The 26,683-nt window shown below is 43.2% G+C and overlaps 3 protein-coding genes across 3 annotated transcripts; 1 reads left to right on the top strand and 2 right to left on the bottom strand.

Moving 5' to 3' along the window:
• The first annotated feature begins 5,885 nt into the window (after positions 1-5,885).
• Positions 5,886-7,117, top strand: LOC143330512 (trace amine-associated receptor 13c-like). The gene is made up of 2 exons (XM_076747158.1): positions 5,886-6,058; positions 6,298-7,117. The coding sequence occupies exons 1-2, from the start codon at positions 5,886-5,888 to the stop codon at positions 7,115-7,117; spliced, it is 993 nt and encodes a 330-aa protein (XP_076603273.1).
• Positions 7,118-14,211: 7,094 nt separating this feature from the next.
• On the bottom strand, positions 14,212-15,381 carry LOC143330753 (trace amine-associated receptor 13c-like). Its single transcript, XM_076747511.1, has 2 exons — positions 15,209-15,381; positions 14,212-15,028 (listed from the first exon to the last, which is right to left on the bottom strand). Exons 1-2 carry the CDS (start codon positions 15,379-15,381, stop codon positions 14,212-14,214), a joined length of 990 nt encoding a protein of 329 aa, XP_076603626.1.
• Positions 15,382-23,830: 8,449 nt separating this feature from the next.
• On the bottom strand, positions 23,831-24,996 carry LOC143330770 (trace amine-associated receptor 13c-like). The gene is made up of 2 exons (XM_076747531.1): positions 24,824-24,996; positions 23,831-24,647 (listed from the first exon to the last, which is right to left on the bottom strand). The coding sequence occupies exons 1-2, from the start codon at positions 24,994-24,996 to the stop codon at positions 23,831-23,833; spliced, it is 990 nt and encodes a 329-aa protein (XP_076603646.1).
• Between the last annotated feature and the right edge of the window lie 1,687 nt (positions 24,997-26,683).

Here is a 26,683-nt window from a genome sequence, read left to right as displayed (position 1 = left end):
AAAGATTTGGATGACTGAGGTGAATGTCTCTAAAAATATAGGTTTCTCCAATTTGGAATAATATCTGGTGTCACTCAATTGTCTATTTCCCTCCCACAGGTATTGCTGAAGGTCCATGACAACTACCACACTGCCTTTTGAAGTTAAATCTGCAGAACGGCATGATAAACAACAACCAAACTTTGCAACAAACGTTCAGCGCTGCGGTGCTGTGTGTTAACCACTGGCACAGGTCCGGTGAAACGGCACTGAAGATGTGGATGAAACAAGACAGGGTATGTTAAATATGTTCACCTGTCTTATGTGAAACTGTTAATGGTGATTTGACAAGTGTTAGTCCTGTTGGTTGTAGCTATTACTTTAAATCTATCACCATAGATTTAAAACAATAGCTAACATTACACCATTTCCTCAATAACCCGACTTGGCTCCTCCTGATCGCAGATGGTTAACAAGACATTTTTTTGTATTCAATAAAAGCTCCTTGTGGGTTCTCGGTTTGATCGATTTGAGCAACCTTAAACAAGGCAAAACATAGGCATTTGTGATTCAAATGCAGAAATTCACTTCCTTGCCCTCTACCTGCACCTTGCACCACAACAAATTTGTGATGTGACGTCATATTCAAACAACCTATTGTGTTGTCTGTGGTACCGTAGTTTGTTTTGAACAGTGAGAGACAGTGAGAGCAGCTCTGACCGTGAACAAGGAGCACACAACAGCAGACTGGGTTAAAATAATTTATTGTGGTCTTGGCTAAATAATTAAAATACACAGCCTAAACCCTAAAAACAGTTAAAATAATTTGAAAATGGGGCAATTAAGCAATGAGCAAAGAACAATAACATCTAATTAACTGTGAAGGAGAAGGCTAAAAGTCCAAATCTTAAAACTAAGGGGCTAAAAAGGCTAAAAGCCACTCAGCTGTCCATGAGGGGGGAAAGATGGTGGTATGTGACCTGTCGCTGTGTGTGGCTTGACAGTGGCAGTCCTGTGTCTCCTCCTCGGCTGCGCTGGCTCCTTCTGTCCACCCTCACGCTGGGGCTGTCCACCTGCCACACACAGAGCTATTGGCACTATCATGTGCACATCAACTAAACCAACACACCGTTCTCATTTACCAGAGTGTTACCACTTGCCCTTAGGGATATTTACACTGGAGGCAGAGCTTCTCGCTCTGCCGCTGCGTGTGTATCATGTCGCAACACTCTGGATTTCCCTTGCTGTTGGCTGGCGTTTGGCGCTATTCTCGCCGTCCTCGTGGTGCGTGCCTCTCGTCTACATACGCTGTCTCTCCGCAGGGGCCTCTGCCTCTCTTCTACACACTCTGCGTCTTTCCGCCTCTCTTGTGATTGGCTAACTGTGCCACCAATCAACAACTCCACAGGTGCAAGTGATCTTACATCAAGTCACATTCAAGAGCTGAAGTGAACTCTACGACATTACTTAAAAAGATGCAATAAAACCAGGATCAAAAAATAAAAAGAAGGATGAACACACATCAAATAAAAGCATAAAACATGCCATAAATTATCTATTAAAAACATGCATGAAACAATAAATCACAAATAATCACAATAAAATCTCCTCTGCCCTGTGACATCTCCCCACACTTTAATGTTAGCAGTCCCTGCAACATATCAGTCTCAGTCTCTATATAGAAGAAGAAGAAGAATCGGGGGGAGACATTCCCCTTTATTCGTCACACACATGTACATGCAGGACACTGCACACGAGATGAAATTTATCCTCTGCTTTTCACCCATCCTGGTCGTCCCTCCTCCGCGGCAGACCAGGAGCGGTGGGCAGCCAGACCGGCGCCCGGGGACCCATCTTGTTGTCACCATTGGTCAGGTGGTGATCTTCTTGCGGCGTATATTTTTATGGAGGATGCCCCAGGTGAACACGGGGGGAGAACATGAGGAGACAACACAGAAAGGCCTTTTTTCCTTTTTTCCTCAAGCAGCAGGCACCGAAGGCATGGTGGAGGACACACCCCTTTCTCTGGTTGAACCTTGTACAACACCCCTGTGTCGCTCACCTGTTCCAAAATCACATATGGATTTGGATCCCAACAAGTACACAGCTTTCCCCTCCCTTGTCTGTTCCTATCCCATAACCACACCCTCTTCCCTGGCAACAGTGGTTGAGCTCTGGCCTTCCTGTGATAGTGCTGTTTGTTTTGGAAGGCTGCACTATCCATCCTTTGCTGAGCCAAACTATACGCTAAGGAGGAGGTATAACTGGTTGCACTATGCGTGGTGTTCTTGCATGTACTAGTTCAGGCAAGTATTCTGGCCAGCAGTTCTGCTTAGATGTCCCTGAGGAATGGAGCATGTTAAGCAAAGTTTCATTAAAGCGCTCCACACTGCCATTACCTGCAGGGTGATACAGGGTAGTGCGGCTTTTTGTTATACCATAGGTATCACACAGTTGTTCCATCGGTGCTGACTCAAAATTGGGTCCCTGGTCTGACTGGAAGGGGCTGAATTACATGAGTCCAGAGGGCTTTTACTGTGGTCTGAGCTGTTTGATCACATGTGGGAGTGGCCCAAGCAAAACAGGTAAACAGGTCAAAATTCCAGAAAGACAATGAATGACTTTGTGCTTTTTAACACAAAATTGCCAGAACAAGACCTATATCCAACCACCCCTTTATCTCAAAAAATATTGACAAAGCAGTTGCTCATCAGCTGTGTGACTTTCTACACAACAATAATTTATTTGAGGATTTCCAGTCAGGATTTAGAGTGCATCATACCACAGAGACTGTACTGGTTAAAGTTACAAATGACCCTCTAATTGCATCAGACAAAGGACTTGTCTCTGTACTAGTCTTATTAGATCTTAATGCTGCATTTGACACCATTGACCATGGTATCCGATTGCAGAGACTGCAGAGACACTTTATTGGCATTAAGGGAACTACACTAAGCTGGTTTAAATCCTACGTTTCAGAGCTTGTACATGCTAATGATGACTCCTCTACACTAAAACCAGCTACGGAGTTCTGCAGGGTTCGACCAATTCTGTTCACCCTTTATATGCTTCCTTCAGGAAACATTATCAGCAAACACTCAATAAATTTTCATTGCTATGCAGATGATACCCAGCCACATTTATCAATCGACACTGCATTGACACTGCAATGAGGCCAGAAGAAACCAATCAGTTAACTAGACTACAAGTGTGTCTTCAGGACCTGGATGACGGGCAATTTTCTATTGCTAAACTCGGACAAATCTGAGTTATAGTACTAGGCCCTAAACACCTTAGAAACTTCCTTTATGAGGATATCACAGTATGGATAGCATTGCGCTGGCCTCCAGCACCACTGGGATTTATCTTTCATCAGGATATATCCTTTGACGCTCATGTAAAACAAATTTCAAGGACCGCTTTTCTTCACCTACGTAACATTGCAAAAATCAGTTACTATCAAGCTCTATCTAGCTATCAAGATCCTCTCCTGTGGAACCATCTTCCAGTCTTTGTCTGGGAGGCAGACACTGTCTTTACATTTAAGAGTAGGCTTAAACCTTTTTGACAAAGCTTATAATTAGGACTGGCTCAGGCTTGCCTCGGACCAGCCCCTAGTTATGTTGCTATAGAATTAAACTGTCAGGGGATTTCCAAAGATACACTGAACTCCCCTGTTCTTCTCTCCCTCTTCATCTGCACATTTTCATGTCCAACCAAGGTATGTCACTAACTTTGTGCTTTGTCGTCTCACAGGTTCACATGGGTAGTTGCTGAACCTGGATTGTGGATTATAGCTATGTCTCCTGCCGTGGCCCTGCCATGAGTCCACAGTCCAGGATGTGTCGAGCCGGAACCCATGATCTCTCTTCAGGGCTGTAACCCTCCCAATCGACCAAATACTGAAGGCCCCGGCCCTGTCAGTGTGAGCACAGCAAGTGACCTATGGAATAGGTGGGTCCTCCATGATCCAAGGAGGTAGAGGTGGTGGCTCTGCAGGCATGAGAGGGCCCTCCTTCACTGGCTTGACCCGGGAAATGTGGAACGTGGGATAAACTGTCATGGAGCCGGGGAGGCTCAACCTTATCACCATGGGGCTGATGATTCTCTGGATGGGGAAGGGTCTGATGAACCTGGGAGTCATTTTCCCCGATTCCACTCTAGTGAAAGGTCTTGAGTAGACAGCCACACCCTCTACCCTCATGGTATTCTGGTTCCTGCATGCAGCAACAGTTGGCGGCAACGGTGTAGTGACCCACAGCGTGGGGGAGTGAGGCTGTGGCTCGAACCCAAGTTCATCGACAGTGGCATCACAGTCCATGAAGCCACAAATTTTGTAAAATGTAAAAGCAGTAAAATAAAGACAAACTCTAGGCATGCCTCAGCATGCCTGGCCTTTTAAAAAAGCAAAGCAGCTGCAGTTTGCTGCAATTAAAAAAAAAAAAGCAACCCTATCCACAGGTGGCTGGAAGAGCACTATCCCTCTACCTACCATGGGTAAAGAACCACTGTCCATCTTGAAAAAAAAAAAAAAAGCTAAAAACTGTCCACCACGGCTAGAAATGATACAGCCTTGGCCTCCAGAGATAAGAACCTAGTGTTGGCACAACTGCATCTAGTGGGTTTTTAAAAAGGGATGGGTTGTGGTCTCTAAGTTTTTGAGAATACTGTCAGCAGTTTTTGGAGTATATAAAGAGCTGTAAGAGATCAGAACAGTGACAGGGTAGAGTAGAGCATAGAGAGAGCTTTTGCTTTTGAGTGTTTTTGCAGGATCCCAGTGTCCACTCAACTGAATAAACAACCTCACATCATACTTTGAAGACCTTGTGCAGCCTTTTTTGAAACCTTCATGAAGACACCAATAATCAAGCCAGAGGGTTTTTGAACTAAATGTTGGACACAGCTGCCTGACCATATCTGGCCCAAAGGCAAGCAATTTTTATGAGCCAGCATGGGGTTTTGGGATGCAATGCCGCAAAGCATGATCTCCATTTTCTGACTGGGGCTGGAACCTGGATGATAGGCAGTAGCTCCCAGTAGGCTGCAGAACTCCCTCCAGAATACAGATGCAAACTGGGGTCCCTGATCTGACACCACGTCAACCGGGAGGCCACGGAGACAGAAGACGAGGTGTAACATCAGCTCTGTGGTATCTTTGGCAGAAAGAATCTTGGGGTGAATGACAAAGTGAGCCATCTTACTGAACCTGTCCACTATTGTCAGAATGACCGTGTTCCCTTGGGATGGAGGGAGACCAGTGAAGAAGTCCAAGGAGATGTGAGACCAGGGACGATGCGGGATAGGAAGGGGCTGGAGGAGGCCGGCTGGGCTGTTCATCTTATTCCAAGGTGGGCCACCAGAACCATTGCTGGAGGACATCTCAGGTCTGTTGGATTCCTGGATGACAGGTGAGTTTGGACGAATGCCCCTACTGGAGACTGTCAGAGTGCAGGTTCTGAAGGAGGAACAACCTTGTGTGCCACCCCTATGAAATAAATTCTTTGGGCTTTGAGGTAGTTGTCAGTGCAAAGGATAAGGAAAGAGAAATTTCTTTGAGCGTCCCTGAGTATGGCCCTTGAAGGAAGCTACAAAGAATATTTAAGTATGTTGCCTAAGAAACAAAAAGGTTTCTCAACTTTTTTTCGTATTACAACTAGCCCACTTTTTGATTATGGCAACCATCATCAAGAAAGTTAGTTGTCAAAGCCATGGATGATGAAAGAGAGACAGACAGAATAAGCAAAGTGAGATGTGGAAAGAGGTGGTGAAATCTGAGATGAAGATGACCACAGATAGTAGAGAGGAGGGACTAAATTAGCAGGAGTACAGCGAAAGAGATGAGGAGAGATGAATGGAGAAAAAAATCAGCTCTACAAGAGAAAGTGCCTTCTCTTCTCTCTCTGAAGATGGAGTCTCCAGGTGGAGCTGAACTCTGCTTCCCTCATCTAGTCAACATTTCCTGCAAGAAACCCATGCTGCCTCAGTCCGATGCCATGCTCATCTACATTCTGCTGTCCGTCATCTCTGTGCTCACTGCAGCTCTCAACCTGCTGGTTATCATCTCTATCTCCCACTTCAGGCAGAGATAAACTTTCAGCATAAGCTCATATATTTTCATAATGAAAATTTACAACCATTACATGTCTTCCTTTCAATGCCAATGTCCCAGTTGATACTAATGCTGTGTTCCTCATTAGAAAACACAAGATATTCAAACATAATGTTGTGACAAAATAATTAAAGAATGCCTTTGCTACTACTGCTGTTTCTAAAATTCTACCATTGTTGATAATGTCATAAATGATGATTCCTCCCCAGGCAGCTCCACAGCCCAACCAACCTGCTCATCCTCTCCCTGGCTGTCTCAGACTTCCTCGTGGGCCTCCTGCTGATGCCGATAGAAATTCTCTTAACAGAGGCTTGCTGGTTCCTGGGTGACCTCATGTGTGCTCTGTATTATGTTGTAGTTTTTATCATTACCTCTTCTTCGGTTGGAAATATGGTGCTCATATCAATTGATCGTTATTTGGCTATTTGTGAACCTCTACGTTACACCACCAGAGTTACTCTGGACAGAACAAAGATCTGTGTTTGTCTGTGTTGGATTGGCTCTGTTCTCTATAATAGTATGATTTTCAAGGACTTTCTGAGACAACCTGATTCACAGAATTCCTGCTATGGAGAGTGTGTAGTTGTCCTTAACTACATCACAGGAGCAATTGACTTTGTCTTTACCTTCACTGGCCCCATTACTGTCATCATATTTCTGTATATGAGAGTGTTTGTTGTGGCTGTGTCTCAGGCTCAAGCTATGCGGTCACATGTTGCAGCTGTCACACTACAGCGTGCAAAGACAGCAACAGCTAAGAAGTCTGAGATTAAAGCTGCCAGGACGCTTGGTGTCGTAGTATTTGTATTTCTAATATGTTTCTGTCCATATTACGTTCCAGCCCTTGTCGGCCAGGATATTGAAGACAGTCGCTCATCCTCGACTTTTGTAGACTGGCTGCTGAATTTTAACTCTTGTCTAAACCCTGTGATCTATGCCTTTTTCTACCCCTGGTTTAGAAAGTCTATTAAAGTCATTGTTACACTTAAGATGCTGCAGCCTGACTCTTGTGATCTTAAAATACTGTAGAGACAGGCTGGTGAGTAACACTAATAAAATGTTCTATGAATATAGAAATGTATTTGCTCTTGTTATCTAGTCACTGAAATAAAATGAAAAGGTGTAGAAAAGAGAATTTTTCTTGCACAGTATCTTTATTTTGTCAAATATTATGAGTCATGTTCTCTATCTGCCAGTCAGTTGTTTTCATTGTCATTACTGCATCTGAAACTATAAACCAACATGCTTCTGTAATTTCAAAAAATATTGTAGCAGTGATATCAATATCACTATGTTAGGCTGCAGCAGTAACAGTGGATATTTGTGCATTGGGAGCTAAGTGGAAGCTTCCTAATAGGGTGCTGTAATTTTTTTTTTTCCCGAGCAACATAAATGTAGAATTAAATATATGCAGCCTCTCAAGAGCTGAGGAACTCATTCACTATTTATACACAGACACTAATTACAATCAAACAAGTCACACATATGGAAACTTACCCTCAATAGCCATTTAATCATGTGTATCAACTTGCGTGTATATTTTCAGGCCAAAATTTCAAGGGTATTTAAACTTTTGATCCACGCCATTTGGGTGATTTCATTTATTGTAATTATTTGAAAAAGGCACACAGAATTGTGTGATAAGAAATGGCTGTTCACTGTCCCTGAAGAAAAGCAAAGTTTTCTGCATTGTCAGACATATCCTCCTAATAAAATGGCTAATATTTCACAAATATTTCCCATTAAATCAAAGTTTTTCACCTTGGAAGACTACAAATTAACTAAATGTGTTCTTGGCATTGTTCATTTTAAGTGTGAAAGAACAGCTCAGAGTAAAATGTTGGCCATAAGGGCATCAAAATGCTGAAAGCTGTTGTGCACAAATGAAATAATACCTGACTGTATAGAGAGATTTCAGTCCACCTCAATATTTAGAACACATGCATTTTCCCTCTCTCAATAAAATGTTTATTTTACGTTTATTTACTTTCATTCACCACTAGAATATGACTCACAGAGAAGAAGAATGCCTCTGACAGAGAAGGTGGTGGCTGTATGCAACTGTTAGGATATGCTTTTTGTCTCTCCCAGTGTTTTTCTCATTCCCCTTTTCCTTAGTGTTATTTGTCTGTTTGTTTCCCCTGTCTGTCTGAGACTGGGCGTGTCTTCCACACTCACTACTGGCCCTGTCTTTTTACCTGCACACCTGCAGCGTGGGTCATCATGCCAGAAGCATTTAGACTAGACTTTCTGGACACATGGCTGCCGGTTCATCCTGATCTTAACTGTGTGTTTACCCAATCCTCTGTATGAGTATACTAGAAGAACCGTTGTAAATTCCTTCCTTCAAAGATTTTGTCTGAGAGTTATTCTTGTGGATCTTTTGTGTTGAGCTTTGGACTCTTCTCCAGTGTAGTTTCTTTCGCAAATTCCACTCAGTTTGAGTGTGTTTTTGGTTTTCCTTTTCCACTCTGTGAGATTTTTGTTAGTAGTTTTGTTCCTTGTAAATTAATTCATTCTTTGCAGTTGCCCTGGTATCATTCTGCTTTATCAAGTCCTGAAATAATCATATTTAAAGGCTAAGCCTTAACAGCAACCTCAAAAGAAATGGTTGCAATCTGCAATAAAATTAAAAAAGAACCAGTTGATCATGGCTGATAACCATGGAAGAGCCAGGACGGACAAGAAGGAAGCGCAAGTCCAATAGACTTTTTTTTTTCCCAAAAAAGTTTCAGTCAGTAAGAAGCTTAATTTGTCGGTTGTGACTGCAGCTAACAAGCAATTAGGTGTGTGTCAGGTTACTTTCTGAAGTATTTGGTAGTTTGTTGAATAATCTAAAGGTAATGTTGCCTGCCCACAATTAAAGCTTGCTTGACTGAATAAACTTTAATAAACTTTCAGAAGCGCAAGAATAAAAACAGCCTTTTCTCACACCCACCTTGTCACATACGAAAACTTGGTCAGGACCCCTTGTTCCTTGTTTTGAAGGCACTGGCTACCCCTTTAGCATCAATGTGAATGGTAGTCCAATGGGCTTTGATAGATACCCCATTCTCACTCCCAATGCATCAAATGACCTAACATAAAGAACAAGAAAAATCTGTGTTTGTGGAAAGGTGGGGTGGTTGGATGGATCAAGCACAGTATTTTCTCCCAGGAGACTGGGATTGGTGTCCCATGTGAAGCAAAAAGTGAAGTTTTGTTTCCTTTTGTAAATGAAGCCACTTAATGTACATTAGTGACTTACATACAGTGATTATTTTAATGACAAACAATGTTCTTGTAATCCTAATCAAGTAGTTTTGTTGCATAAACATGACCAAGTGTTTCTGGTCCCTAAACCTAGCCAAAGAGTGGCCGTTTCATAATGTTAACAACATGTTTATTAGTGTTTTCAGTAAGCTTAATTTTAAATGTGAGAGCAGACATTTCTAATTTCTTAATCACATGTAATACTAGTCCCACACAAATAGGGTGTAAGGCAAAGTCTCACTTTTTAATCGATTTGATCATTGTTTTTATTGGTTTAATATTTCTGGTCTGATGCCTAATACACAGGCTACAGTGTCCCCTTTTTGGCTCTGCAAGGCCTCATGAGATGTGTTCCGTAGTCGTGCTCCCAGAAATTTGCCATAGTGGTGGCCCCTGGCCCCATGATGATTCCTACAAAAAATGAAACATGCGTTCAACATGTTTGAAGAAGAAGAATCAGAGGGACAATCCCCTTTATTTGTCACACAGTAACATCCACACCACACGCCATGCCTTTAACCCACCAGGAGCGGTGGGCTGCCATCTGACCCAGTTCTTTTTGTCACCATTGGTCAGGTGGTGATCTTCTTCATGGATTTAGTGGGGGTATTTTTTTTATGGAGGATGGTGAACACGGGGAGAACATGCAAACTCCACACAGAAAGGCCCTTTTCCTCGAGCAGCAGGCACCGAAGGCATAGTAGAGGACATGCCCCCGGTGCCCACAAGAGATTCGAACCCGGGACTTTTAGCTGTGAGGCGACAGTATTACCACCGTGCCACTGTGCCACCGTTTATCCTTCACATACAGTTTCTGTTTCACTGACTTCGCCATTTACACAAAATGCATGTTGCTATCCACCTGGTGTTAATTCTTGTGGTTTAAAAGTTGACCTTCCATATCCTGTGCTGCTTCGCAAATTGCAAACTCAAATTCCCAATCTGCCATTAAAAAATATAAGGTAAATATTCTTGTTTTGTTATGATTGTTTTTCTCTGCTTAGAGCACATGGAAATTTAATCCTAAATTTTGTGCCATTTTTTAATTCATCAAAATTGACACAAAATGGAAAAGTTGTAATTCAATACCGTCCTCCACCTAAAGGAGTAATCTTATATCTTTCCAATCTCTGTACTGCTCTGAATGAGCAACTTGCATCATGCTGGTCGAACAAACTTGTTCTTTATTTATTATTACAAATGGTGATAATAAATGACTCGACAGAAAACGGTATTATGTGCATTTATGTTGTGCACCTTGATCTGTCTATGTAGATTCCCAGTTGGTTAACGTTATTGTTAACAAGCAACCATTAGCTTTAGCTTACCAGTCAAGAAGAAAAGTGATCCTTTGGCCCAGCTTTTCAGCTCTTGGGACTCTTTGTTGGTGAGCACTTGGGATTCAAACAGGTGCGAAGCTGGGCGCTTTTCATCAGATATTTTTTCCACACTGTGTATATTCCTCCCTCTGCTGATGCCGATGCAGCCTGTGACGTCATCCACACGGTGATCAGTAGGCTGCAGACTCAGAAACCACAGGCCCTCTTACTGATCTCTGGGGATTTTGATCATGCCTCTCCACTCTGCCCAAATTCATCCAGTATGTCACATGTGCCACCAGAGACAATAAAACACTGGACTTATTCTATGCCAACGCCAAGGAGGCATACAAATCATCACCCCTCCCCCCTCTGGGAAGAGCTGATCACAATCTAGTTCATCTCCTGCCTGTATACAAGCCCCTTGTTAACAGGCAACCAACTGTGTCCCGCACAGTGAAGAGGTGGTCTGATGAGGCTGAAGAGGCTCTGAAGGACTGCTTGATACAACAGTGTGGGATATATTCAGTGACTCTCATTAAGAGGACATTGACCGTTTGACAGACAGCATCACGGACTACATAAACTTCTGTGTGGAGAACACTGTACCCACCAAGGCTATACGGTGTCACTCAAACAACAAACCCTGGATTAATCCTGACATTAAGGCTCTTTTAAAGGAGGAGAAGAGGGCCTTCAAGTCAAGAAACAAAGAGGAGCTGAAAACTGTTCAGAGGGAGCTAAGAAGGAATATCAGGGAGGGGAAGGACAGATACAGAAAGAGTATCCAGCTCACCGCCATCAACGCCACCCCCCACTGCTCCTCCCAGCCCCCCATCCACTTCACAAGACACTCAGCACCCCTGCTCCAACTTGTCCCTCACACCTCTCCAGGTGAGGAATCAACTCAGGAGGTTAAAGACCAGGAAGGCCACAGGACTGGATGGCCTCAGTCCCAGGCTCCTCAGATCCTGCTCTGATCAGCTGAGCGGGATCATTGGACATCTGTTCAACCTGAGCCTGAGACTGGGAAGGGTGCCACGCCTCTGGAAGACGTCCTGCGTGGTACCTGTGCCAAAGATCCCACATCCTAAGGACCCTAGCTGCTACAGGCCGGTGGCCCTAACATCCCACCTCATAAAGGCCCTGGAGCGGCTGGTCCTTGCCCACCTGCGCCCCCTGGTGAGCTGGTCCGTGGACCCGCTGCAGTTCGTGTACCAGCCTGGCATCAGAGTGGACGATGCCCTCATCTTCCTCCTCCATCGAGCTCTGTCTCAGCTGGAATCACCTGGGAGCTCTGTTCGGGTCCTTTTCCTGGACCTCAGCAGTGCTTTCAACACCATTAGGTCAGCCATCCTGAGAAACAAGCTGGAGCTTCCGGGGGTGGACCAACACCTCACATGCTGGATTGTGGACTACCTTTCCAACTGCCCACAGTATGTGAGGACACGGGACTGTGTGTCAGGGACTGTCCTCTGCAGTGTAGGGGCCCCCCAGGGAACGGTGCTGGCACTGTTCCTCTTCACCCTCTGTACAGCTGACTTTTCCCACCTGTCACCCACCTGCCACTTGCAGAAGTTCTCTGATGACTCTGCCATTGTTGGCCTCATCGCAGATGGGGACAACAGGTCATACAGAGGACTCATCCAGGATCCAGGATTTTGTAGACTGGTGCCAGCAGAACCACCTCCTGATTAATGCAGGTAAAACCAAGGAGCTGGTTGTGGACTTCTGCCAGCGTCTGTACTCTTCACCATCACCGGTGAACATCCAGAGAAGGGACATTGAGATGGTGACATCTTATAAGTACCTGGGTGTTCATCTGAACAAAAAACTGGACTGGAATCATAACACCACTGCACTTTACAAAAAAAGACAGAGCAGACTCTATCTGCTCAGGAGGCTGAGGTCTTTTGGGGTGCGTGGGGCACTCCTGAAGACTCTATGACTCTGTTGGCCTCTGCCATTTTCTATGGTGTAGTCTGCTGGGGGAGCAGCATCACAACAGCTGAGAGGAAGAGGCTGGACAAACTCATTAGGAAGGCCAGCTCTGTCCTGGGATGCCCTCTGGAACTGGTGGAGGAGGTGGGGGAGAGGAGGATGACAGCCAAGCTGTCCTCCATGACAGTCAATGACTCCCACCCCCTACAACACACACTCACTGCACTGAGGAGCTCCATCAGCGACAGGATGCTACAAGTGTGTGAAGGAGCGGTATTGCAGGTCATTCCTCCCTGCAGCTGTCAGACTGTACAATAAAAACTGCTCCAAGTAATCAGTGCAATAATCTGTGCAATACAACCTGTACATAACAGTCTGCAAAGACTATTTACAATTTTTTTAGGATGATGTTTCTTTTTATCCCACTCTTTTGTATATACTTGTTGTTTTTAATTTGCATGCACTTGTTACATTACTCTATCCGCTTTATTGATGTTGCTGTAATTTGGAATTTCCCCTCGCAGGACTAATAAAGGAATATTGAATTGAATTGAATTTTTTCCAAGTTAATTAGTCTGTTTTGCCTCGTCATAATCTCCTCGTGTCTCAATCTGCCAAGTCTTTTCAGCTCCAGCCCGCCTCCAGAAAACCTGCTGACTCACCTCACCTACCTGCCTGCTCCACTGTGAATCTACACAGAACATCTCCCAGTGATCATATTCCTTTTTAAGAAAATAAATCCTTTTTATTATTCAAGCCATTAATATGTGTCCAGCCTTTGGAGTCCAGCCTTGTAATAGTCCCTTAACAAATATATATATTTGTAATAGTCCCTTAACATATATATATATATAGTTAAGACTCTGCATATTTTTAGTCGAGTTCAAATCTATTCCTACATAAGATTTTAGATATTTCAATTATAATGACAAAATGACATCTGATATTTTCACTGTGATAGTCATGGGTGACAATTATAAACCATTTTTTGCATGCTTCAAAGTACTAGATAATATTTGATTTGATACTTCGTTATCAAAATTCATCAACTTCACCATTCACCACCCTTTTGTAATGCAAATATTTATTTTGTGTTTAATTTGCCCAAAACCATACCACATGGAAAATGCAGCAGCCAGACATCACGCTGATTTTAGCTTCTCTTCACTGGCCTTATAGTTTGTACTGTATGGACAACATTTTCTATTTCATTTCATTTTTAAAATCACTCAGCAAAATATTTGAGAATACACTGGAGAAAAGGATGTGGATATGTAATTTTTAGTTAGGATACTGACAGTGTTTTGGGTTTTAAAAAAATATACATGTAAAGTTTAATTCGCTCCAAATGTGAAGCAGGGTTTGTGACTAAAAACAACAATGAACAGCAGAGACCTATAGAGACTGACTCATTCAATCACCATTTCTACATATTTCTTTAACAAAACTTGAAAGGTATCCTTTTTCTTCAGTTTCTCACTTCGTTGGATTTTGTAAATCACTGATTCAACACCATGAAGAAATATTTTCTCTGCATTGAAAATGTCTTCACCTAAGAACATTGCTGGCCACAAAAATGCCAGAAGAATTTCTTCACACCACATTCTTTCTTTACAGCAAGTTGGAATCACAGGAGTCAGCCTCCAGTATCTTAAGTGTGACAATGAGTTTGATAGATTTTCTGAACCAGCGGTAAAAAAAGGCATAGATCACAGGATTTAGACAGGAGTTAAAATAGAACAGACATAATACAAAGGCAGCAGATGAAGCATTGAGCATGGAGTCCTGGCCTGTAAGTGCAACACAAAAGTATGGGCAGACACATATTAGAAACACAACGACAACAACACCAAGAGCAGTAGCTGCTTTCAGCTCAGATTTCATTGCAGTAGCTTTCACTGAACATTGGACAGTAACAGCTGTAATGTGGGACCGCATGGCACGAGCCTGAGACACAGCCACCACAAATACTCTCATGTACAGAACTACAATGACAGTGACAGGACCAATAAAGGACAAAAACAGATCAACAAGTCCTGCAACATAATCAATAACAATCACACACTCTCCAACGCAGGAGTTATACTTGCCTGGTTGTTTCAGGTTACCCTTGAGCAGCAAACTGTGACAGAGAGCAGAACACATCCAACACAGAGAAACACAGATTTGAACTCTTTCTTGAGTGACTTTGGTAGGGTAATGTAGAGGATCACAAATAGCCACATAGCGGTCAACTGATATGAGCACCATAGTTCCTACTGAGGCAGAGGTAATAATATAGCTGAAAACATTATACCCAGCACACATGAGGTCACCCAAAAACCAGCAGCCATCAATAAGGACAATTTGAAACAACATGAGGAGGCCCACGAAGAAATCGGAGACAGCCAGAGAGAGGAGGAGGAGGTTGGTGGGTGTTTGGAGCTGCCTGGAGAGATAAGAGGACAATATATTTATCACTATTTGGACTGTTATTTATTACAGCAGATAAAAGCCATCAAAAACACAAATACATTATTAAGAAACATGACAGTTTTCTCCACATTCTGAAAGTCCATTTCTTTCTGTCCTGCTACCACTGTCAAGAATTGATCAAATGTTTGCCTACTTGAAGAATGAGATGGAGATGATGACCAGCAGGTTGAGAGTCACAGTGAGGAGAGAGATGGAGGACAGTATGATGTAAGTGAGCATGGATAAAGAGTGAGGATGCATAGTCTTCCTGCAGGAGGAGTTGAGGAGTTGTGGAAAGCAGAGTTCAGCTTCTTCAAGGGTTTTCATCATCAGGAAGAGGAGACGAGAAGCTGCTGAGCTCTTTCAGTTTTCTGCCTGAGGTTCTCTGTCATGTCAGTGATTTATCTCTTTTCTCTCTCCACATCCTCCTCCCCTTTCCCTCTGGTGACATTTTTTTTTCAGTATCAGTGTCTGAACTTGTTATTGGGCTGGAATGACAGCACTGCCACCACCTTAGGAGGAGTCTCCCATTTTGACCTTGGGGCTTTCAGTCCATGCTCAGTATAGATGTTCCTGTACACTATGCCTGCCACTTGGTTATGGTGCTCTATGCACACTTTTCCTGCCAGTATCTTACATCCTGCTACTATGTACTGACCTGTCTCAGGGGCATTTTTGCACAGCCTGCACCTGGGGTCCTGTCTGGTGTGGTAGACCCCTGCCCCTTTTAATGATGGACTGAGGGCTTGTTCTTGTGTGGGCATGATTAGTGCCTCTGTGCTGTCTTTCAGTCCAGCCTTTTCCAGCCACTGCTAGGGTTTCTTGATATCAGCCACTTCCTTTATCTGGCGGTGGTACATGCTGTGAAGGGGCTTGTCCTTCCATGATGGTGGCTGGCACAGTGAACTGGATGAGGGGGAATGTTTTCCTGTCGCTGGTGATGTTCTGCAGGCCTCTCCACACTGAGGCAGGGTCATTATCTGAAAACCTGTTTTTCAACCTCTCAGTACAGCACCTCTTTCTTCTGATCTCCTTTGTCCTTTTGTCTGGCTTAGTTGTACAGGCTTCTGTCCCCACTTCTGGAGGCCCCTTCCCAAGCATTGTTGAAAACCAGGGTTCCTTATTGTTGTTTGTATCTGCAGAGGGTTTTAGTCATACATGGTCTCACAATAGCTGATTTAAGATGTCACAGTGTCATGTAGCTCACACAGGTTTGTAGCAGCAGCCTCAAAAACATCCTAATCAATGCAGGCAAAGCAGACTTGTATTTCTAGCTTTGCCTTGATGGTCCATGTTTTCAGAGTCTTGATCACAGTCTTGGTCACAGGCTTAACACATTTAAATTTCTGCCTGTAAAGGTGGAGGAGATGAACGAGAACCACAAAGCTGCACAGGGGACAAAGTCGAAGGCATAATTTAACATGGTGTAGCAATGATCCAGAGTGTGTTTATACCTGGTGGAACATTTAATGTTCTGGCTGTATTTTTCTAGTACAACTCCTCATCGTGCCACCTACAGAAGTTTTCGGACCGACAGTGGTGGGATGTATAAAGGATGGACGAGAGGAGGAATACAGAGCAGCATTACTTGATCCAAGATGGCGCCGCGGACGGACGTTGTTTTGTTTTGTTTTGTGCCTGAAAAAACAGACTGTGTACATATATTTATATTGTTATATTGTTGACTTTTTAATAGTTTATTTTTAGAAGATTTGTCATGCACCAACATCACCAAAACAAATTCCTTGTATGTGTAAAATCGTACTTGGCATTAAAGCTTTTTCTGATTCTGATTCTGATTCAGTGGTGGAAGATTTTGTGGGATGGTCTGGTAGAAATCACCTGCTGCTTAACGTGGCCATAAGTGTTTTCAGTAAGCTTTATTTTAAATGTGTGAGCAGACGTTTCTAATTTCTTAATCGCATGTAATACTAGTCCCACACAAATAGGGCTTAAAACAAAGTCTCACTCTCTAATAATGACCATTGTTTTAATTGGTCTAATATTTCTGGTCTAATGCCTAATACACAGGCTACAGTGTCCCCTTTTTGGCTCTGCAAGGAGTCATGAGATGTGTGCAGCAGTGGTACCCCCAGAAATTTTTCATAATGGTGGCCCCTGGCCCCATGATGATTCCTACAAAAAATGAAACGCGAGGTGTGTCCCAATTCAGGGGCTGCATCCTTCGGAGGACCCAGCCTACGCGGTCTCTGGAGGCTGGGTCCTGCGGAGGATCCTCCGTCGGCCGCATCAACTATCGGTAAATGGGACGGTCTAGCCTTCGGAGTATTTCCTGATTGCGTCACGACGTCATAACTTCTTCCCTCCTAACCCGGGAAAAACACACGTAGGGGGTGCAGAGGTGCGCCCGTACAGCTCCTATCGCTTGTAAGAGGCGCGAAATGTAGCCTATTATACAACTTACAAATTCACCTGATGTGAATATCTTCACAGCTTCGCGTCGGACGGTTCATGCCTCCGTGTCGTACATTCATTTCTGATAATGGACACCTCGAAGGGCATTATCCCGCTTTTACCATGGTCACTTAAATATTAAATCAATTATTAATACGTTAATGTTGTTTTTTTACCGTTAACATTGTAAGTTTTTCACAAGAGGCCGCTGAGTGGACTATTTAATATCGCTCGTTGTGACGCGTTGCCAAGGTAACCGGCTCTGGCCACAGAACCTGCAGCTCGGTCGGCGCAACTGTTATATTAGACCTAATCAGTGGAGGGAAGTGACATGATTGCTTAACGTTATGTTACATGATACAAAGTATCGTTTCAGAGGGCAAGTGCACCTCTTACCGCTTGTCTGTGTCCAGAGGATGATGCCAAATTTTGTTTCAAAGACTCAAAGTCCACAGATAGTTTCCTAAATCATTTTTATGGCAAGAAATATTATCCACCATTCACTCTGATCATTAAATGTGGTTAAAGGAAACTATAAAATCACTCATGTTGTCTACTGTCTTGCCGTTGTGTTAAATAAACTGTGAAATAACGTATGTTCTGAGTTTCTGTTGCCACGGTTACCAACTAGCGTTTGAGCCAGCGCAATAATTTAGAACAATCAGGCTATTTGACCGGAACTTTTTTATAGTTGTCCTACAACACTTTTAAACGGAGACCCTGCAGCCAATCACAATCGAGTATTCACCCACAATAAGATATTAGTTGACATGCGAGCTTGTAACATTTGTAAGTGAAGAGTTTTAATAAGGCTAACAGTTAACTGAGCTCCTCATATCAACAGGTCGCCATTATTCAAAAAAACAATCGGTGCGCAAAGCATCTTGGGATATGGGAGGCCGTGAAGGACAGTAGCGACGCATCCTCCAAATACAGGGAAAAGGAGGACGCATTTGTCGGCTGCATTTGGAGGATCCTTCGAATTTGGACGAATTGGGACAGCCTTCCCGCAGCGTTATGACGTAAGCGGCCTTCAAATCCATCCTCCGAAGGATGCAGCCCCTGAATTGGGACACACCTATGCATTCAACATGTCTGTCCTTCACATACAGTTTCTGTTTCGCTGACTTCATTTATGCAAAATGCATGTTGCTATCCAGCTGGTGTTAATTATTGTGGTTTAAAAGTTGACCTTCCATATCCTGTGCTGCTTCGCAAATTGCAAACTCAAATTCCCAATCTGCCATTAAAAAATATAAGGTAAATATTCTTGTTTTGTTATGATTGTTTTTCTCTGCTTAGAGCATTTGTGCAGCAAAAATGTGAGAAATTTGCCGTGCCACTGTGACGGAAACCTGACTTTAAGGTGAAATGTTCATCCTGGCATTGCAGTATTATTATGCGGTGCGTTGTGTTGAGACCATTTTTCTGTAATACAAATAATATCAGCATCCAACAACTTGTCATCATGTTTAAGGTATTTTATGTGTACATCTCGACCTTCAATGTTATGTAACAGACCTTCAGAGAATTCTGTTCTTGTTAATGGAGCCTCAATATGTTTTTCCATTTCCTGTGGATGTCAATATCTTCATAAGAATATATGACAATGGTTTTTGAATCTTGAATAAGAGTGAAGATGTCACTTCATTTAAGGTTACATGTGCTTGGTCAGCTAAAAAATAATGCTTTAATGACACTTAGCTATCATCTAACTCCACCACTCTTTGTCACTTTGTCCTTGACAGCACTTAACATGGAAATTTAATCCTAAATTTTGTGCCATTTTTTTATTCATCAAAATTGACACAAAATGGAAAAGCTGTAATTCAATACCGTCCTCCACCTAAAGGAGTAATCTTATAACTTTCCAATCTCTGTACTGCTCTAAATGAGCAACTTGCATCATGCTGGTTGCGCTGCAGGTCTGACTTGCATTGTCGTGTGTAAATGTATTTGACAGGTTCACTGACTGTTGTACTTTTCTAATATACTTTGGATTTTCAAATAAATGCTGTTGAGATGCTTAATCCTACTTGTCTGAAATTTAATGACATTACATTTAATTATTAACCTGCATTATGGGGCACAATCTTCCACCGAAAACATGTGTACCTAATTTTTCATCCAAATTTGGAGCCAATGAACACATCCATTTTCTAATCCTTTTTTTTTTTTTCACAAGATGTGTTCCCTTACATTGTTAATAGAATGAAACGATGTAGAATAATATTTTGAGTGGAGTATCCCTTTTATTTTTGTGATACTGTGATATAATACTGTCACTGTAAAAAACAAACAAACAAAAAATACTGTGATATAAATTTTAGGTCATATAGCCCACCCCTAGTGGCAAGTAACGTGCCAGGTGCACACTTTACGACTTAACAACATTCCACACATTTAGGCTTTACATAAACACAAAACGCCATACTCTTTCAGTTTTTCTGTAATGCACTAAGTTCTGACTCCCAGGTAGAACATATAATTATATCTCTGTAGGCTCGTTCACGCTTCCCCAGGTGTTGAACATGCACTTGTTTTCGGATGCTGGTGGTATTGCGAAAACTTTTAACCCCTGATTTCTGGTACCAGCCATAATAACGTTATTCTCATTATGAGACATGTTTTGCCATACATTATGGTGAAATGGCACACAGGGCCTACATTTGGGATAAACAAACTTGTTCTTTATTTATTATTCCAAATAGTGATAATAAATGACTCGACAGAAAACAGTATTATGTGCATTTATGTTGTGCACCTTGATCTGTCTATGTAGATTCCAAGTTGGTTAACGTTATTGTTAACAAGCAAGCATTAGCTTTAGCTTACCAGTCAAGAAGAAAAGTGACCCCTTGGCCCAGCTTTTCAGCTCTTGGGACTCTTTGTTGGTGAGCACTTGGGATTCATACAAGTGCGAAGCTGGGCGCTTTTCATCAGATATTTTTTCCACACTGTGTATATTCCTCCCTCTGCTGATGCCGATGCAGCCTGTGACGTCATCAACACCATGATCAGCAGGCTGCAGACTCAGAAACCACAGGCCCTCTTACTGACATCTGGGGATTTTGATCATGCCTCTCTGTCCTCCACTCTGCCCAAATTCATCCAGTATGTCACATGTGCCACCAGCGACAATAAAACACTGGACTTATTCTATGCCAACACCAAGGAGGCATACAAATCATCACGCCTCCCCCCTCTGGGAAGAGCTGATCACAATCTAGTTCATCTCCTGCCTGTATACAAGCCCCTTGTTAACAGGCAACCAACTGTGTCCCGCACAGTGAAGAGGTGGTCTGATGAGGCTGAAGAGGCTCTGAAGGACTGCTTGATACAACAGTGTGGGATATATTCAGTGACTCTCATTAAGAGGACATTGACCGTTTGACAGACAGCATCACGGACTACATAAACTTCTGTGTGGAGAACACTGTACCCACCAAGGCTATACGGTGTCACTCAAACAACAAACCCTGGATTAATCCTGACATTAAGGCTCTTTTAAAGGAGGAGAAGAGGGCCTTCAAGTCAAGAAACAAAGAGGAGCTGAAAACTGTTCAGAGGGAGCTAAGAAGGAATATCAGGGAGGGGAAGGACAGATACAGAAAGAGTATCCAGCTCACCGCCATCAACGCCACCCCCCACTGCTCCTCCCAGCCCCCCATCCACTTCACAAGACACTCAGCACCCCTGCTCCAACTTGTCCCTCACACCTCTCCAGGTGAGGAATCAACTCAGGAGGTTAAAGACCAGGAAGGCCACAGGACTGGATGGCCTCAGTCCCAGGCTCCTCAGATCCTGCTCTGATCAGCTGAGCGGGATCATTGGACATCTGTTCAACCTGAGCCTGAGACTGGGAAGGGTGCCACGCCTCTGGAAGACGTCCTGCGTGGTACCTGTGCCAAAGATCCCACATCCTAAGGACCCTAGCTGCTACAGGCCGGTGGCCCTAACATCCCACCTCATAAAGGCCCTGGAGCGGCTGGTCCTTGCCCACCTGCGCCCCCTGGTGAGCTGGTCCGTGGACCCGCTGCAGTTCGTGTACCAGCCTGGCATCAGAGTGGACGATGCCCTCATCTTCCTCCTCCATCGAGCTCTGTCTCAGCTGGAATCACCTGGGAGCTCTGTTCGGGTCCTTTTCCTGGACCTCAGCAGTGCTTTCAACACCATTAGGTCAGCCATCCTGAGAAACAAGCTGGAGCTTCCGGGGGTGGACCAACACCTCACATGCTGGATTGTGGACTACCTTTCCAACTGCCCACAGTATGTGAGGACACGGGACTGTGTGTCAGGGACTGTCCTCTGCAGTGTAGGGGCCCCCCAGGGAACGGTGCTGGCACTGTTCCTCTTCACCCTCTGTACAGCTGACTTTTCCCACCTGTCACCCACCTGCCACTTGCAGAAGTTCTCTGATGACTCTGCCATTGTTGCAGATCGCAGATAGGGACAACAGGTCATACAGAGGACTCATCCAGGATTTTGTGGACTGGTGCCAGCAGAACCACCTCCTGATTAATGCGGGTAAAACCAAGGAGCTGATTGTGGACTTCCGCCAGCGCCTGTACTCTTCACCATCACCGGTGAACATCCAGGGAAGGGACATTGAGATGGTGACATCTTATAAGTACCTGGGTGTTCATCTGAACAACTGGACTGGACTCATAACACCACTGCACTTTACAAAAAAGGACAGAGCAGACTCTATCTGCTCAGGAGGCTGAGGTCTTTTGGGGTGCATGGGGCACTCCTGAAGACCTTCTATGACTCTGTTGTGGCCTCTGCCATTTTCTATGGTGTAGTCTGCTGGGGAAGCAGCATCACAACAGCTGACAGGAAGAGGCTGGACAAACTCATTAGGAGGGCCAGCTCTGTCCTGGGATGCCCTCTGGAACTGGTGGAGGAGGTGGGGGAGAGGAGGATGACTCCCACCCCCTACAACACACACACACTGCACTGAGGAGCTCCATCAGCAACAGGATGCTACATCCAAAGTGTGTGAAGGAGCGGTATCGCAGGTCATTCCTCCCTGCAGCTGTCAGACTGTACAATAAAAACTGCTCCAAGTAATCAGTGCAATAATCTGTGCAATAATCTGTGCAATACAACCTGTACATGACAGTCTGCAAATGCTATTTACAATTTTTTTAGGATGATGTTTCTTTTTATCCCACTCTTTTGTATATACTTGTTGTTTTTAATTTGCATACACTTGTTACATTACTCTATCCGCTTTATTGATATTGTTGTAATTTGGAATTTCCCCTTGCAGGACTAATAAAGGAATATTGAATTGAATTGATTTTTTTCCAAGTTAATTAGTCTGTTTTGCCTCATCATAATCTCCTCGTGTCTCAATCTGCCAAGTCTTTTCAGCTCCAGCCCGCCTCCAGAAAACCTGCTGACTCACCTCACCTACCTGCCTGCTCCACTGTGAATCTACACAGAACATCTCCCAGTGATCATATTCCTTTTTAAGAAAATAAATCCCTTTTATTATTCAAGCCATTAATATGTGTCCAGCCTTTGGAGTCCAGCCTTGTAATAGTCCCTTAACAAATATATATATTTGTAATAGTCCCTTAACATATATATATATATAGTTAAGACTCTACATATTTTTAGTCGAGTTCAAATCTATTCCGACATAAGATTTTAGATATTTCAATTATAATGACAAAATGACATCTGATATTTTCACTGTGATAGTCATGGGTGACAATTATAAACCATTTTTTGCATGCTTCAGTGTACTAGATAATATTTGATTTGATACTTCGTTATCAAAATTCATCAACTTCACCATTCACCACCCTTTTGTAATGCAAATATTTATTTTGTGTTTAATTTGCCCAAAACCATACCACATGGAAAATGCAGCAGCCAGACATCACACTGATTTTAGCTTCTCTTCACTGGCCTTATAGTTTGTACTGTATGGACAACATTTTCTATTTCATTTCATTTTTAAAATCATTCAGCAAAATATTTGAGAATACACTGGAGAAAAGGATGTGGATATGTAATTTTTAGTTAGGATACTGACAATGTTTTTGGTTTTAAGAAATATACATGTAAAGTTTAATTCGCTCCAAATGTGAAGCAGGGTTTGTGACTAAAAACAACAATGAACAGCAGAGACTCATAGAGACTGACTCATTCAATCACTATTTCTACATATTTCTTTAACAAAACACGAAAGGTATCCTTTTTCTTCAGTTTCTCACTTCGTTGGATTTTGTAAATCACTGATTCAACACCATGAAGAAATATTTTCTCTGCACTGAAAATGTCTTCACCTAAGAACATTGCTGGCCACAAAAATGCCAGAAGAATTTCTTCACACCACATTCTTTCTTTACAGCAAGTTGGAATCACAGGAGTCAGCCTCCAGTATCTTAAGTGTGACAATGAGTTTGATAGATTTTCTGAACCAGCGGTAAAAAAAGGCATAGATCACAGGGTTTAGACAGGAGTTAAAATAGAACAGACATAATACAAAGGCAGCAGATGAAGTATTGAGTATGGTGTCCTGGCCTGTAAGTGCAACACAAAAGTATGGGCAGACACATATCAGAAACACAACGACAACAACACCAAGAGCAGTAGCTGCTTTCAGCTCAGATTTCATTGCAGTAGCTTTCACTGAACATTGGACAGTAACAGCTGCAATGTGGGACCGCATGGCACGAGCCTGAGACACAGCCACCACAAATACTCTCATGTACAGAACTACAATGACAGTGACAGGACCAATAAAAGACAATAACAGATCAACAAGTCCTGCAACATAATCAACAACAATCACACACTCTCCAACGCAGGAGTTATACTTGCCTGGTTGTTTCAGGTTTTCTCTCAGCAGCAAACTGTGACAGAGAGCAGAACACATCCAACACAGAGAAACACAGATTTGAACTCTTTCTTGAGTGACTTTGGTGGGGTAATGTAGAGGATCACAAATAGCCACATAGCGGTCAACTGATATGAGCACCATAGTTCCTACTGAGGCAGAGACAATAATATAGCTGAAAACATTATACCCAGCACACATGAGGTCACCCAAAAACCAGCAGCCATCAATAAGGACAATTTGAAGCAACATGAGGAGGCCCACGAAGAAATCAGACACAGCCAGAGAGAGGAGGAGGAGGTTGGTGGGTGTTTGGAGCTGCCTGGAGAGATAAGAGGACAATATATTTATCACTATTTGGACTGTTATTACAGCAGACAAAAGCCATCAAAAACACAAATACATTATTAAGAAACATGACAGTTTTCTCCACATTCTGAAAGTCCATTTCTTTCTGTCCTGCTACCACTGTCAAGAATTGATCAAATGTTTGCCTACTTGAAGAATGAGATGGAGATGATGACCAGCAGGTTGAGAGACGCAGTGAGGAGAGAGATGGAGGACAGTATGATGTAAGTGAGCACGGATAAAGAGTGAGGATGCATAGTCTTCCTGCAGGAGGAGTTGAGGAGTTGTGGAAAGCAGAGTTCAGCTTCTTCAAGGGTTTTCATCATCAGGAGGAGGAGACGAAAAGCTGCTGAGGTCTTTCAGTTTTCTGCCTGAAGTTCTCTGTCATTTAAGTGATTATCTCTTTTCTCTCTCCACACCCTCCTCCCCTTTCCCTTTGGTGACATTTTTGTTTTGTTTTTTTTTTCACTATCAGTGTCTGAACTTGTTATTGGGCTGGAATGACAGCACTGCCACCACCTTAGGAGGAGTCTCCCATTTTGACCTTGGGGCTTTCAGTCCATGCTCAGTATAGATGTTCCTGTACACTGTGCCTGCCACTTGGTTATGGCGCTCTATGTACGCTTTTCCTGCCAGTATCTTACATCCTGCTACTATGTACTGACCTGTCTCAGGGGCATCTTTGCACAGCCTGCACCTGGGGTCCTGTCTGGTGTGGTAGACCCCTGCCCCTTTTAATCATGGACTGAGGGCCTGCTCTTATGTGGGCATGATTAGTGCCTCTGTGCTGTCTTTCAGTCCAGCCTTTTCCAGCCACTGGTAGGGTTTCTTGATATCAGCCACTTCCTTTATCTGGCGGTGGTACATGCTGTGAAGGGGCTTGTCCTTCCATGATGGTGGCTGGCACAGTGAACTGGATGAGGGGGAATGTTTTCCTGTCGCTGGTGATATTCTGCAGGCCTCTCCACACTGAGGCAGGGTCATTATCTGAAAACCTGTTTTTCAACCTCTCAGTACAGCACCTCTTTCTTACTCTGATCTCCTTTGTCCTTTTGTCTGGCTTAGTTGTACAGGCTTCTGTCCCCACTTCTGGAGGCCCCTTCCCAAGCATTGTTGAAAACCAGGGTTCCTTATTGTTGTTTGTATCTGCAGAGGGTTTTAGTCATACATGGTCTCACAATAGCTGATTTAAGATGTCACAGTGTCATGTAGCTCACACAGGTTTGTAGCAGCAGCCTCAAAAACATCCTAATCAATGCAGGCAAAGCAGACTTGTATTTCTAGCTTTGCCTTGATGGTCCATGTTTTCAGAGTCTTGATCACAGTCTTGGTCACAGGCTTAACACATTTAAATTTCTGCCTGTAAAGGTGGAGGAGATGAACGAGAACCACAAAGCTGCACAGGGGACAAAGTCGAAGGCATAATTTAACATGGTGTAGCAATGATCCAGAGTGTGTTTATACCTGGTGGAACATTTAATGTTCTGGCTGTATTTTTCTAGTACAACTCCTCATTGTGCCACCTACAGAAGTTTTCGGACCGACAGTGGTGGGATGTATAAAGGATGGACGAGAGGAGGAATACAGAGCAGCATTACTTGATCCAAGATGGCGCCGCAGACGGACGTTGTTTTGTTTTGTTTTGTGCCTGAAAAAACAGACTGTGTACATATATTTATATTGTTATATTGTTGACTTTTTAATAGTTTATTTTTAGAAGATTTGTCATGCACCAACCTCACCAAAACAAATTCCTTGTATGTGTAAAATCGTACTTGGCATTAAAGCTTTTTCTGATTCTGATTCTGATTCAGTGGTGGAAGATTTTGTGGGATGGTCTGGTAGAAATCACCTGCTGCTTAACGTGGCCATAAGTGTTTTCAGTAAGCTTTATTTTAAATGTGTGAGCAGACGTTTCTAATTTCTTAATCACATGTAATACTAGTCCCACACAAATAGGGCTTAAAACAAAGTCTCACTCTCTAATAATGATCATTGTTTTAATTGGTC

The sequence above is a fragment of the Chaetodon auriga genome, chromosome 13, assembly GCF_051107435.1.
Source record: "Chaetodon auriga isolate fChaAug3 chromosome 13, fChaAug3.hap1, whole genome shotgun sequence".
In the NCBI taxonomy this organism is placed as follows: Eukaryota; Metazoa; Chordata; class Actinopteri; order Chaetodontiformes; family Chaetodontidae; genus Chaetodon; species Chaetodon auriga.
The sequence above is the reverse complement of the archived record's forward strand: the minus strand, read 5'-3'. Positions and strand labels throughout refer to the sequence as shown.